This window comes from Eleginops maclovinus, chromosome 6, assembly GCF_036324505.1.
Source record: "Eleginops maclovinus isolate JMC-PN-2008 ecotype Puerto Natales chromosome 6, JC_Emac_rtc_rv5, whole genome shotgun sequence".
NCBI lineage: Eukaryota > Metazoa > Chordata > Actinopteri > Perciformes > Eleginopidae > Eleginops > Eleginops maclovinus.
Window position 1 is genome coordinate 7,856,054 of NC_086354.1, and position 15,438 is coordinate 7,871,491.

A 15,438-nucleotide genomic window follows, 5' to 3' on the forward strand; every position below is an offset into this window, starting at 1 on the left:
CCAGCTGCATGGGTTGAGCAATAGTGCGGCGAGGCTGGCTGCCTGAGAGGATCCATCACAGAAACACACCGCCCCCTCCCACTCAGAGAGCCCCCGCTTCAGATGCAACTCAAAATACATAAAGCCTCCATGTTGCACGGGGAATGAAGGGCCAGCTGATATGAACTGTTTGCTTAAAAGTGTTAGCTAACTCTGACGTCCAGCAACTTGCGGTCGACACATGTGTTTGTACAAGAACGACGACGAGCTTCCTAGTGTTTTCAGCGTTGTTCCAGACACGGCCTCACATTTTGGATGATCGGAGCTCCACAGCTAACTCGCTAACCTAAGCTATTTGCTAACTTCAGCTAGTTAGCTATTCAACGTCGGTTTGTATATGTGTTAGCAGTTCGCGCTGTCAGTGTTGGTCGCAAAAATACTCGTTTGCAGCGATGATATTTTGCCATAAATGACAGCCTCTCACTGGCTTCCATTCACCACCGTGCTAGCTGGCTGGCTACATCCGCTGCCTCCCCACTTCTCCCCGGACGGCTGCCCTGCTTTTTGGGCTGGCTGCTCATCTCCATCCTGAACGGCTAGCTAACAGGAGCTAGCTAACGCGCGCTAGTAAGAATAACATTGTGGGAAACAAACAGGAATAACCACCCGTCTAAATGGACCACATGTCCATAATAACCCAAGTTTCCAACCCGAAGGAGGAGGAAATAATATCCTTTAACCAGGAGAAAGGTAAGGAAATGTGAATTCACAGAAGATAACTAATGCTAACTGACTACTTTTCTCCACTGACGTTAGCTGATAGCTGGCGCTCGCTAGCTGTTCTAACGGTAGTTGTTAAACACACTAGTTGCCTAGTTGTGGGTGATAGGGGTGTAAAACAATGAATTAAAGAATCAGTAGCTTAAGCTGAAAAACTCTTAAAAAGCAACAAGTTTATTAGAGTGGGCTCGTCCAGGATAAGTTTAGCTGAAGGTCTGTTTGTTGAACATGAAGAGCGCTCGGGTGTCGGGGCGTGTGGCTTTACCCCATTAATTTTAGCTGGATTAAAGTTCAGTCATTTGTGAGAAAACGCGCTTGTCCAAGACAATTTTAGGTCCAAATATGCTAATGTTTTTTATGAACGCTTGCATTGTTTCACTTTTGTGTATTGGACTGTACACCGGATCCGATTGGGTACTCACTATATAAATCACGACACGACCACAATATGCTACATAGTTGATGGTGGGTTGGTCTGTAGGGTAGCAAACTGTTTTCTGAGGATGAAGCAAACTTGCAAGAGAAATATCTGCTGTCAGTAGTGAAGGAAATTGTGAATAAGGACAGCATTTTCCTTATCACTTGAAACTTTGATGTCACAAATGTATTACTAGAATAAGTAATATTTTCAGGTTACAGTATTTAATTAATTCGTGTTGATTTTACTCTATTTAAAGGGATGCCTGCATTTACTTGGTCCCTTGTATCAGTTATTGCATTTTTTATATAGGGACTTCTTTTGCATCACTAGCACAGTGGTCTTGCAACATAATCTTGCACTATTTTATTTCTAATGTTTCTTCTTGTGCTATATTATTGTTATTTCTTTTGCATTGTTTTGTTTATGTCTTATTTATGTTGCATTGTTGGAGGAGCCTGGGAGAAAGATTGTCATTGCCATAACTACACTGTAGCCACTGTGAATATGACAAAGCCTTTGAAACTTGAATCTTTGACATCACTACTGTGCTCCTGATAGGAAGCACAGATATACATTGCTCTTTGTTTATCTGCATTTGTGTAATTTGTAAACCGTGGGGCTGCCTTAAGTCTCCAATTAAGACCATTGTAGGAATTTTCTGTGTCACTTTTATCTCCAGTTAAAATAGTTTCCCATGCACACACAACTTCTATTAGATTTTTAGTTAACAACCTCCCACGTTTATGGGTAACCCAGGGTCAAAACGGATCCTTGTGTCATCCTTTTTTATGCATTTCTCCACTCCCACTTTAGCATGATCTGCAGTGGAGGTCAAATCTCTTCCATAGCTGCTAATGTCCATTCATTCCGATTCCTGGGGCTACTCTGACACTTCCCGGGTCACCCAGGCCCATGGGACATGTATCAGTATCACATCTCAAACTCCTCGTCAGACCATTAGTAATTTGAGATCATAAGTCTTTCAAGCACAACAATGCATATTCCCGTAGGGTACAAATATATCATATGGATTCTATATAATGGATTCATGTGCGTCATGGGAGAATATTACTGCATTCATGTGGGAGTTAAGGGAGAATAAAGGGTAAAGGTAAAGACTGACCCACGCAGTAAAAATAAGCTGGTTCCATTGCAGTGATGCACACTTACTCAGCTTGTTTTGTGGACTAGGGTTTAAAAAGTTAATACAAAGGGATTTAAAGTTATTTTTAATGCCTTGTTAGAATGTTATCAGTCACTATTAAGAGCTTGAAGAGGTTGCGTTATTGTGTTGGTAAAGAGTGGTGGAGAAGTCATTTAAGGTCACTGGGAACGCATAATGCTAAAATTATTCGACAATTAAGTGATTAGTTGGTAGTAAAATTCTGCTTATAATCTGCTAATGGTTACAATTAATTGGAATAAAAGGTTAAAGTAACCATTCCAGTAAAACCCGAGGTGGTGCAGGCTTTATACTATTTAGTGTTCGCCTCCTTCGTTTTTCTTCTTTCTGTTGTTGGTCAGAGAAAGTAAGCAAATGTACGCAATCATTTTGGGCTTGTCATGTGGATTTTTGATTCAAGGCTGCATGATAAATTCACTTATTTATGAGTTGAATTGATAGATATATTTAGGGAAATATTTTAATTGTTTGTGAAAGCCCAGGACTTGTGTAGTGTTAGTTAAGGACACACTGGAGGCCCTTTATAGAGACACCATGCCCCCCCCCAAACTAGCATTTGGTTGGATCTTATATTGCCTACCAACAGAGGACTTTGAGCAGCATAACACACAGTCAAAATTCAGTGTTTCGCGTTATGCTGCCTCATGAAAATCACACTTAATAATAGCCTGAGTAAGAGTTGTTTGTTATGCAGGACACAGTTGAGTTAGAGCAGACTTTGAGCAGTGATGTTTGTTTCCTACCTCTTTCATATTCTCTTAAGAGTGAGTCACACAGATTTTTTCCCCTTGGGGCGAAGTCAAATAAAACCATCATTAGAGGAATATTATGGTCGTGTTCTTTCCTACTTTTTGCTGTGGACATTTGTCCTTAAATGTGCGTGGCATGACTCTGATATTAATTAATTCATTTAAAGTGTGTTCAGATTGTTCTGCAGGATTCCAAGCTTTATTCTCTGGATTTAGCTTATCTATTGAGAATCACTTATCATGTAGCTCATCCCAGCAGCTGTCCTAGAGGAATTTGACAGGTAGTCTTCCATTGCTTGAACAGGCTCCAAACTGTCTGGACAAAAATTGACCACCTTTGCTCTCAGTGTTCGTCTACTGGCTGTCTTACAACATGTGCCTGCCTTTCACACTGCTTTGACTGCCAAGCAGCAGACTAAATATAGACTCGCTGCCCTGTTGGACAGGGCACCACTGACCTCCAGGCCAAGTATAACTACTCGCAAAGATGACAATGATCCTCTTTTTTAATGCTCAGTCATACAGGGTTTCAGTTCTGAAAAAAAACAACAACTTCATTAGAAGATAATGATCTACCTTCTTGTCCGTGTTTTTGAGGGTGTTCAAAAAGTGGCTTTTTAAAGTGCTACTCCACTCAGGAGTGCACTAGGATCATAATGGATTTATGAGATGAAAGAATGTCCCTTGAATGATCCTTTCACCCCTATGATACTACTCATGAAATCCACTACTCCAGTCGTGAAATCCAAGACGTTTCTCAGAATTGATATACTTGTGGTGGCTGATGTATACTGAGCACTGCAGTTGTTCAATGACTGTCACTGTGACAGACATTTTAGACTTTGAGGATCTCTATTAGTAATGGTTAGACTTTCATAAAGCCAGACTCAAACACAGCAGAGCTCCATGGCCTGGTTGGGATCTGCAGCAACAGTTTAGGAGTCTGCCGCGTACATTTTTCCGAGATCAGCAATCCAATCCGTCGGTCAAAATCAGTGGTTGACCAGAGTGCGTTCACAAACTTATATCATACTTGTGAACATGTTGTTAATTGAGAGATTGAAGTGGTGCTAGTACTGCTGCCTCTGTAGGTAACTGTTGGCTTTTTAGATAATTGTATTCATTTCATTAAGCTCCGGTCCCCTTCTTCACAAGTCTTTTCAGACAGGCACATTTAACGTCAGAGGGAGGCTTCACCCATTTAGAGTTACATTCTTTTTCTGAAGATGAGTAAAGGCACTGTTAGATTAGTGTATTTACAATTGACACCACAACAGGTGGTAAGTTAGTCCACTGAAAGGTGTGTAGTATAACAGATGTTCAGTGCACCATCTACAGTAGACCAAATAAAAAGCTTTGAGATCGCACTGCAATGCTACAGTGCTCTCTGTGTTAGACTGACCCTTAGCTGAAGGAAAACGACGTGTCAACAAACACACCTTAAGTCTAGGACACAACCTACACCCCCTTTGCTAGAGAGAGAGGTAGTTTTTCTCTGTCAGAACCACAGGAAATTGTTGTTGTTGGACAGTAATTTATATTGTGTTTCTATGCTGACCACAGTCTGCCGGATATAGAGTGCTGCAGACATAGGTGTTACACCCGGAAATTAGTTGTCATTTTCAGGTCCCCTTCCCCTCTCTGAAGTCAGTTTTTTTTAAAGTTATGACTTAAAAATATGGTCTATGGTTAATTTACAAGACTTGTACATGTGTTCTACGACATACTTCAGTAAGTACCCAACTAATAAATATCTGAAGCTTTTACGCATCATAAAAGGGCAGTTTTTAACAAGTGAAAAAATGAGACGATGTAGTCGTTTATAGCATTTCGTTAGCTTAGCTATTTACTTTTGGCAATTGCATTTATTAGTCGACTATTTTAAAAGCGATGTGAACATGTGGAGATTATCCCACTGAACAAAACGTCTAAGTATTGAACGTGCGCTGGCAACAGCGTCGTCCCCACACCACTCTATTTGAATAAAGGAACTGGACTTTGACGTCTTGCCTGCATGTATTCATTTAGCAGTGTTTATTCTTTTATTACTACTCCCTCCGCCTTATGAGTGTATATGAGGACCCAGCTCTGCTCTGTAAATGACTCGGCAGTCCAGTTGTGAGGGTCCCTTTTTATGCACATGAATCAATGGAGCAGCCGCTTGTAGTGATGAGTCACAGGAAGCTGACCACTGTCCCAGTTTCTCTGTAACACAGCTGAAACAACAAGGCAAAGTCCAGTTAATAAAAGTAGTCCTACGGTTGTAATTAGGTTATTTCTAGACGTTTAAACCAAGCTTATTTTACGATAGGATCAGCTAAGGTCATAGGGGACAATTTGGTTAATCACATTCATCCAAGCAAATCTCTAAATCACTTTATTTCTCTGGTATTTGGTGGTTTTTGCAGAGTTGTGTTAAAGTTTGGTATTTTCCAGTAGATTGTGACGGGTGGTGGCTTTTATACTCTGGAAACATTGAGCAGTAGCTGGAATTTCTTAGCTATTCTGTGTTATGTATTTTCTCTGTAAGCATTAACAATATACCCATTTTTGTTTGGACAAAAAAAAAAAAGATGGGGTAGGATTTTCCTGACGGATTTCTTTCTGCTTACATTCCTCACTTTTGGGCTACATTTATAAAGGTGATGGCCTGTCTATTCAATAGAGCCTTACAAACACTTTTTTAACAATACAATAGTTAATACAATCACTCTTTTTCTCCACATAATTGATGCATGATAGTTTTGTTAAATGTTGGAATAAAAGGAAAAATAACATTTACCAAATGTATCCGGATACAGTTTCTGTCTTGCTAACCATAACCACTTCTGGACGTAGCAATTACATGTGTTGAAGTTTCTTAAAATAGTCACTTAATGTTGTTACGTGTTGATGGATGCACTTCAACTGTCTTGGGACAAAGAGGCTAATATAAGATATAGTCTCAATACACAGCAACATCATTAATGTGATTGTACCAGTGATGGATGGAAATGACAGGGTGTTACTCAGTCAGTGTCTGGAAGCTTTCCTGCGCTGACGACTATTTTTAGCTTCAGAGTATAGAATGGATGTAATCTTCTCAAAACTACAGCGTGGTACCTACAGGAAGTTAGGATATGACGCTCTGGCTGCCTCTGTTGCTGAAAGATAACAAGACATGTGGGAATAGATTGTTGGATTGGTTGTTTAAAGTGTGTAGTCATTACTATGCAATTGTATACTTGCCATTTGATGTATTTTCTTTCGTTTTCCCTTTGATCAGGTCTGTTGGGTGTTTGTTTTAAGGTCAGCAGCACTTCAAGATGCCAGAAGACATGACATAGTGCTATTTGCCCCTCGCTGGTCTTCAGTTGCAAAAGCATTCTGTTGGTGTGAGCGCAAATGGGGGGGTGGACTAATGGGTAGAGAGGAATGCTGCCTTGTATAGGCTCTGCATGGTCTGAGGGGCCTCCCACCTCCTCCCCTCCCCTCGTCTCTTGTGCATGTCCAGGCTGCTTCAGTCACTCACCTGCCAGCCGAAACATGGGAGAGTAACGTAAGCTTTTTTTAAATGGAGACCCCCGGGGCCAATCAGGTGAAGGGAACCACGGCAGGGTGGAAAGGAGGAGGGAGCAGCTTCCAACTTGTCCCTATTAATAAAAGCTTGGTGTCTGATTTGGTAGTCCCGCAATGAAGGCAATTTGCTCCTCACTGTCGCTACGTGTGACTGATAAAAGTCAGCCGGACAGCCAAGTTATTTTCTCATCTGTGGTTCTGCCAGGCCGGGTCAACAAAAACAACACTGATGACATGTAATCACACTGTCACGGCTTATTGTTGGGATTCAGTGAAGGGCACACCACTGTGGTCACTCAGTAAGACTGTTTTGACCGTACAACAGTTTGTAAAGTTACTTCAGCAGCACCCAGAGCTCCGATGACCAGTCCATCGACAGAAGAATAATTGGTTAAAAGCTGATTTTCATGCAAAGATAGCACAAGATGTTTTCAGAATCCCAGACATGAGGATTTTCCAGCTTTTCACTGTTTCGTATCATTTTAAATTAAATATATTAGGGGTTTGAACTGAAAAATCATGACTGTTTGTGGTTTTTTTTATGAAGCTGGATGAAATCCCTGCAGCTTAATCGAGTAATACTCAGCCGTACTCGGCATGCAAATAACCAAATTGTTCCCAACTTGTCCATTTTTATGCCAGAATGCCATTTGCATATCCACTCATTCACCCTCCGCTCTCCCACTCCCTCCTGTTGTTTTGACAGCGTCCCAGTCCAACAGCAGCCTAAAGAAGCAGAGGAGCCGGAGCATCTTCAGCACATTCTTCTGCTGCTTCCGCAACTACAATGTGGACCCCCCAGCCCCCAACACCCACCAACACCAGCTCCCCTGCCTCCACCTGTATGAGGATAATGGATCGCCTCCCAAGGTGGGTCGCCCCACTGAAACTGCTTTTTTTTTTTTGTGAACCACTATGCTATTTTAGTCACTTTTTTTCGTTGTGTGTGTAACGTCGATCTTTGTTTTTGGAGGTCGTTTTGTGTGTTGTTTTTTTATTGGTGTGTGTGTGTGTGTGTGTGTGTGTGTGTGTGTGTGTGTGTGTGGTGTGTGTGTGTGTGTGTTGTTGTAGTTGTGACAGGTCGAGGTCATCCCTGTCCCTAGTGTATGTATCGCCTTTTCTTTTTTTGTTCTCCTTTCCTTTGCATGCAGGCTGAGTGGGCTGCTGCTGGCACATCCGGTTTGTGTGGGCTCCAGTTGCTCCTCAGAGAGCTTTTGCTCTTCCACAACACTGCTGCTCATTTCTCAGCCCATCGTAGCACTGGCTGAGTGGAAGGTTTATAGTGCACAAGCCGGTTTTAAATGGTGCATCTGTGCCTGATCTGCATGGCTGACACTTGGTGGTTTGTATGCTTCCAGAGATTCTGTGAAACTAACTGTTTAACCAGTAAAAGCATCATTATGTAGTAATTGGATTTTTTGTGAATAAGCGCAATACACTGCTGTCGTAAATGTGGACAAGTGCAAAGTTACACATTTGTTATGATTCGTAAGCTAACTAATTTAGCTTCTCTGTAACGACAAAGGTACCACCTAATGCCAGCCAACCCCCCCTCGCTACCTGGGCCTGAAAACCTCCACCCAACACTCCCCTGGTGCTCTAATCCCAGTCCTTACCTTCATTGAAAACTAAGCTAACAACTAACTAGCTGATAGCTTCTACCGTTAGCATCTGCTCATAATTAGCCTTAAGCTGCATCCACATGATACGTGATTTTCTTTCGGCGTTTTCACTGCAAGGCTCTGCGCCCAACCTTGCAGTGCAAACACTGAGTAAAGTTTTGTTTCTATGGTAACATCCCCTGCTAGCTTTCGCCAGAATACGGTTGTTTGGTTGCGCGTCGAACGCTCAGTGGTAAACAAGGTCAATATTTAAATAATTCCGCATAGACGGGGAGCAGCGCTTTCACTATAGCAACAGAACATCACGTCATGTTTTACTGCTTGTCTGGTGAATGCAGCTTTACTTCAGAAACAACAACCCCTTTCTGTACGTCAGGAAACTTTGTAAATGACACACACTTGAGAGATAGCAGCCAGAGGACATAATAGGGACGACCGAAAGCATTTACTCCAGAAAATCTGATCCGGTTTTACCGACATTAACTAAAGCCAAACTCTCTTATCCCGGGGTATATATGACCCACTCAACAAAGTTACGTACTGCAAAAACAGCCGTTCTGGGTGCAGACTAGGACTTACAGAGACACCATTCTCCCCATTACAAGTCAGCGTAGCATTAAAACAGTTTTAAAGCTGTTAATCTGAGGTAAAACAATTACATTATGTTGATTTAAGTGTAACAACATTGCCTCAGGTGCTTCCATGTAAGACTTAAACCCATATATTGTGCTTCTTATCCATTGGGTATTAAGCTCCACAGCGGCTCCTAGTCTTACGTCTGCTTCCTTACCAAACAAATGGATCTAGGGACCCATATGTGACCTCGTTTTTCAGTAGTCCAGCCAACAAACCGGTTAAATCACCCATCAGTGACTGTATGAGGCTCAACTCCTCAGAAGTGAACATATTTTTGATACGCAGTCACCACTTCTTAAAACTGACATTTGAAACAAAGCGTTTACATTTGAGTGAATTCAATGAAACCAGAGCGCAGGTAACCTTTGTGTGGCCTTTTTTATTATTCAATCCCTCCAGAGAAATCTGAAGGGATTTAAGATTGACTCGGTGGCTGTTAGCAGGGGGTTATCCGGTTTTTAAGAATCAAATTGGGTGCCTTTTTGAAGATTTAGGACCATTATACGCAACTTTTTCAGACATGGCTTTTTTCTCGGCTGCATTGTCCCCCACGGTGATGTTCTACCTAACATGGTGTTGGCTTTTTCTGCTCAGCATTGCACATTAATTTATGCAAAGTATATCTCTGTCTTCTCCCTTGAGTACTTTCACTCTCTTCATATGTCTGACCTTATCTTCCTCGTCTCTCCCCTACAGCCACCAGCTAAATACCTCCTTCCAGAGATGATAATATCTGACTACGGCAAAAAGTGTGTGGTGATCGACTTGGACGAAACACTCGTCCACAGCTCTTTCAAGGTAACGCTCAAACGGGGGGGTATATATAATTGATGTTGTTCACAGTTCTGCAGGTGTCAGCTGTCGATGTCTGAGCTGCGAGATCTTTGCCTAAACAATCACATTTCTCAGTAGGAAAATAATCTCGACCAGACAAACATTGTAAAGCTTCTTTTTCATACCAAGGACCATTTACCCCTTTAAAAAACCTCCCTTACCCTCACAAAATACTTCCAAAAACGAAAGGCCTTCTACATCTACAGTATATTACAAATCCCAGCCAAACTACAAGACAGTTTGACATAGGGATGCTGACCACCAAATCTAAGATCCATTCATAACGTCGGTGTCCGAGTTATTAACATCAATACTTTACGCTGAGTGTCCATATAGCCACATCTTTTTTCCCGGCCACTCCTCTTTTTTGGTGCTTCTGCTAAAAGCAAATCTATTAGAAAATCTCTAAACTATTTAGAAAGGCACTCCACAGCTACCTGCCAGTGTATAAGACCGCTATGCCTCACTTAGGGGCAAGTGTCCTCTTTTCCCTCTATCTCAAATACATTACTTTGCCTCTGTTGTCTTGGTCCTCTGTCCAGAAAATATCAGAACATTTATTTAAAAAAGATAGATCTAATCATTTTCAAAATTCAAAACATGCTTACAACATATTCTGCTTCCAACTATATTTGTTGGACCTTTCAAAACATATGAATGAGCTCAAAGATGGTTTTACTGCTTGCCCTACATACACAAAGGGAGGCAGGTAAATCAGTGTCCAAATTGGTCTCTATAACTTCAGAATATATCATTTAAATCATAATAATGATTTGATTTATATGGTAGTTGATTGACTATCTAAAACACATCTGTGCTATTCTTTGCTATGTGCACAGTGATGAAATAAACACTGTAAATACATTTTAAACGGGTTATTTTACCGAATACTTTTATTTACCCCTTTTTAAGATCATCTATTATGAAGCCTACTTCATGCCTTGCATTGAGTGTATATAGAATATAGAAACTCCCCTTTGTCGTTATATCCAAAAGTGAGCCAATGACCTGCAAAACGTCAGAGCTGTGTTAAATCCAATAAAACGCTGTGCAAACAAAGCCAGGAGAGGAGCAGGTGGTGCATGGTGTGCTGTGCTAGGAACCGGGGCAATATTACAGTCCCAATTGTGCATTAAGAATAGAAGCAGGGGGGTAATAGGAATGTCTGAAGCCTGGCTCATGTTGGCACCCAGCTGCAGTTAATACTGTTTTTTTACTAGTGTCACAAGAAAGGAATTGACTGAAATGCAGCAGCATTAGTGGCTGAAAATCCATCATATGACGCGTGTAGACCCTTTTTATCCATCTTCCTGTCATTATCTTTACCTCAACCCGTACTCTCTCTGTCTGAGTTGTATTATCAGAGAGGTTGCTGAAGGATGGAGGATAAAATGAACAATTTGGCATAAAATGAATTCTACTTTGTCCTCCACGGATCTGAAAATCTATGAATCTCAAAGTTTGAGTGTTCTTAGCACGACCTCTGCTGACCTGTAGTGGTACTGCACCGTCAGTTTGAATGATACTGATGCACTGTTGTGTTTCCTCTCACAGCCCATCAGCAACGCAGACTTTATCGTCCCTGTGGAGATCGATGGTACCGTTCATCAGGTAGTGTACACCCCTTTTGTTTTTTTGTGGAATACATTTTTCCAGCAGGGGAGAGAGATCCTGAAGAGTATGGCTGTGATCCAGTTCAAGTAATCCAGGATAGGCTGTGTGTATCCTGGTTGGCCTATTCATGATTACTTGCACTGGGTGGCAGCCGCTGGGCGAAGAGAGGAGGGCATCGGAACCGGGAGAGCCAATCAGGAGGGCACACACCAAGCTGAAGATTTACAGAAACAGTAGAAATTATAAAAGTATCTTTGATAATTTAGTCATTCATATATTTAAAAACTCATACACCACTGTATGTATTATAATACATGTTTTATATATTGTAGTACAACGTGCACATGTTTACTTCTTACATAATAAAAATATCTTATTATAGTTATACTTATTATAAATTAAATATACAATTTTATTTTATTGGACATTTTGCTTTACCTTGTGCTTATGTATGTGTTTTTATTCTATTGTGACTTCCTATCTTAATATACAGTGGGGCAAAAAAGTATTTAGTCAGCCACCAATTGTGCAAGTTCTCCCATTTAAAAAGATGAGAGCGGCCTGTAATTTTTATCATAGGTATACCTCAACTATGAGAGACAAAATGAGAAAAAAAAAATCCAGGAAATCACATTGTAGGATTTTTAATGAATTAATTTTCAAATGATTGTGGAAAATAAGTATTTGGTCAATAACAAAAGTTCATCTCAATACTTTGTTATATACCCTTTGTTGGCAATGACAGAGGTCAAATGTTTTCTGTAAGTCTTCACAAGGTTTTCACACACTGTTGCTGGTGTTTTGGCCCATTCCTCCATGCAGATCTCCTCTAAAGCAGTGATGTTTTGGGGCTGTCGCTGGGCAACACGGACTTTCAACTCCCTCCAAAGATTTTCTATGGGGTTGAGATCTGGAGACTGGCTAGGCCACTCCAGGACCTTGAAATGCTTCTTACGAAGCCACTCCTTCGTTGCCCTGGCGGTGTGTTTGGGATCACTGTCATGCTGAAAGACCCAGCCACGCTTCATCTTCAGTGCCCTTGCTGATGGAAGGAGGTTTTCACTCCAAATCTCACGATACATGGCCCCATTCATTCTTTCCTTTACACGGATCAGTCGTCCTGGTCCCCTTGCAGAAAAACAGCCCCAAAGCATGATGTTTCCACCCCCATGCTTCACAGTAGGTATGGTGTTCTTTGGATGCAACTCTGCATTCTTTCTCCTCCAAACACGACGAGTTGAGTTTTTACCAAAAAGTTCTATTTTGGTTTCATCTGACCATATGACATTCTCCCAATCCTCTTCTGGATCATCCAAAGGCCCTCTAGCAAACTTCAGACGGGCCTGGACATGTACTGGCTTAAGCAGGGGGACACGTCTGGAACTGCAGGATTAAAGTCCCTGGCGGCGTAGTGTGTTACTGATGGTAGCCTCTGTTACTTTGGTCCCAGCTCTCTGCAGGTCATTCACTAGGTCCCCCCGTGTGGTTCTGGGATTTTTTCTCACCGTTCTTGTGATCATTTTGACCCCACGGGGTGAGATCTTGCGTGGAGCCCCAGATGGAGGGAGATTAGCAGTGGTCTTGTGTGTCTTCCATTTTCTAATAATTGCTCTCACAGTTGATTTCTTCACACCAAGCTGCTTACCTATTGCAGATTCAGTTTTCCCAGCCTGGTGCAGGTCTACAATTTTGTCTCTGGTCTCCTTTGACAGCTCTTTGGTCTTGGCCATAGTGGAGTTTGGAGTATGACTGTTTGAGGTTGTGGACAGGTGTCTTTTATAATGATAACGAGTTCAAAAAGGTGCCATTAATACAGGTAACGAGTGGAGGACAGAGGAGCCTCTTAAAGAAGAAGTTACAGGTCTGTGAGAGCCAGAAATCTTGCTTGTTTGTAGGTGACCAAATACTTATTTTACCGAGGAATTTACCAATTAATTCATTAAAAATCCTATAATGTGATTTCCTGGATTTTTTTTCTCATTCTGTCTCTCATAGTTGAGGTATACCTATGATAAAAAAATTACAGGCATCTCTCATCTTTTTAAATGGGAGAACTTGCACAATTGGTGGCTGACTAAATACTTTTTTGCCCCACTGTACATGTTTATTTAGTTTTACATTGTTTTACATTTTACTTCGTTTTATATCAAAAGCTTTATTTTACTTTACTTTTTCATTGCACACTTTTGTAATCTTATGTTTATATAAATATTTGTATTCTATTTCTTTTATTGGACATTTTTACTTTAAATTACTTTGTTTGAATCAATATATTTATCTTAATTTACATTCTGTCTTAACTTCCTATGTTTAATCGTCTTATTGCAACTTCTTACTGCAAATTGTTATGTATATATTCTGTTTTATTTGACTTATTTCTTTAATGTAAGCCCAATTTGTCACCAAATCCAATTTCCCCCGGAAAACTAAAGCACTCTGATTCTACATAGCAGGGATGTTTCTGTAACTCCACACTCCTGATACTGCTATAAATAACTCTGTGAAGGTTGTAGTAAATGACGCTCCTCTCACATTACATACTTTTCTCAGCGCATCTGTCTCACACTCGTATTACACTCCCTTTTTTCTCTCTCCCTTAATCTATGGTGTGTTTTTGCAGGTGTATGTGCTGAAAAGACCCCACGTGGATGAGTTTCTCCAAAAAATGGGAGAGCTGTTTGAATGTGTGCTCTTCACAGCCAGTCTCGCCAAGGTGAGTTCAGCCCCCCCCCCCCCCCCCCGCATGTGTTCTACTCCCTTGTGCTCTTATTATCGTCTGCTCTTGCCATCTGAATCTTCACACTTCCTCTGCTTCGCTCTCCGTCTGTGTCTTTTGCCTCTTTGCCAAAAATGAATGGGTAAGTTTAATGAATGAAAAATAAGCGCGCAGTGGCGGGCGTTCCTGTAGTGTCAGTTTTTGTTGTACTGATGATTCAGAAGCTAGGTGTCACTAGTGCCATTTTAGATTTCTTTCTTTTGGACCTTTTAGTTCAGCATTTTCATGTTGTTAGCGCTCTAGCTGACTAGTCTGGCCCCAAAAACCTGTGTGACAAATGTGTTTTTTTTACGACTTTCAGTTTGATTTATTGTCTGCTTTTCTGGCACTGAAATTCAGAATATGTGTAGGATTTGTTTTTACGCAAATGTTTGTTTGTTTTCTTGGACAGTACGCCGACCCTGTGGCAGACCTGCTGGATCAGTGGGGTGTGTTTCGAGAGCGACTCTTTAGAGAATCCTGCGTTTTTCACAGAGGGAACTACGTCAAAGACCTCAGCCGGCTGGGACGAGAGCTCAGCAACGTCATCATCGTCGACAATTCACCCGCCTCTTACATTTTCCACCCAGAGAATGCTGTGAGTCCCAAAATCACAAATGTATAAAATCTGTCACGGTCAAAAGCTACTTTTGTTAGGTTATTAATATTTACCCTAACCCGAAGGAGTCATAGGCTCCTTTTCATTTGCTATCTCGAGTGTCTTTATTTTATGGTAATATATTTAGAATTTCATACATTAACTCTTATGACAATAAGGAAACATGAGGTTGGTCTAAATTACTTACTTATAGTGATTAGACATTTTGGGTGTTTTCATACATGAGCACTTATGGAAATGCCTTTTTAAAGCTATGGTAATTCCATTTTCTTCTTACTTTACTCTCATTATACCTAACTACAGCTCTTGCTCCCCTGTAGTAAAAGGCGCAGGGAACCCTGGCAATGGGTCACCCTCATTTTGATGTACCTGTTGTGCTGGAGTAACACAACAACTAGCCAAAATGAATGCATTTTTTAAAGCTTGTAAAGACAGGAGGACGTCCTTTGCTGTTACCGTCAGCTCTCAACCTAACCCTACTGAAATAATTAATGACAGCCTCATAGTAACAAGGCAGGAGCCCAGACAGGACTTTTTTGATCTAACTTCAAATAAAAAGAAAGATAAACACAGCAATGAAGCCTGTAAAAACAAGATGACGAGAAACAAACGGAGCAACTCTGCAGCATTACCAACCACACAGCATTAAACAGTGTTTGTTCCCTCTGTAAATGCACACAGCACCCCC

The 15,438-nt window shown here is 41.1% G+C and overlaps 1 protein-coding gene across 1 annotated transcript in view; it reads left to right on the plus strand.

Annotated features, from left to right (window-relative positions):
* Positions 1 to 15,438, plus strand: part of LOC134865599 (CTD small phosphatase-like protein) — an 18,540-nt gene continuing 3,102 nt past the window's right edge. Inside the window, exons 1-6 of the mRNA XM_063885227.1 lie at positions 1 to 729; positions 7,377 to 7,540; positions 9,625 to 9,726; positions 11,317 to 11,373; positions 13,997 to 14,089; positions 14,544 to 14,729. Coding sequence (XP_063741297.1) covers positions 654 to 729; positions 7,377 to 7,540; positions 9,625 to 9,726; positions 11,317 to 11,373; positions 13,997 to 14,089; positions 14,544 to 14,729 — 678 coding nt within the window. The 5' untranslated portion in view covers positions 1 to 653. The remainder of the gene's footprint in view (positions 730 to 7,376; positions 7,541 to 9,624; positions 9,727 to 11,316; positions 11,374 to 13,996; positions 14,090 to 14,543; positions 14,730 to 15,438) is intronic.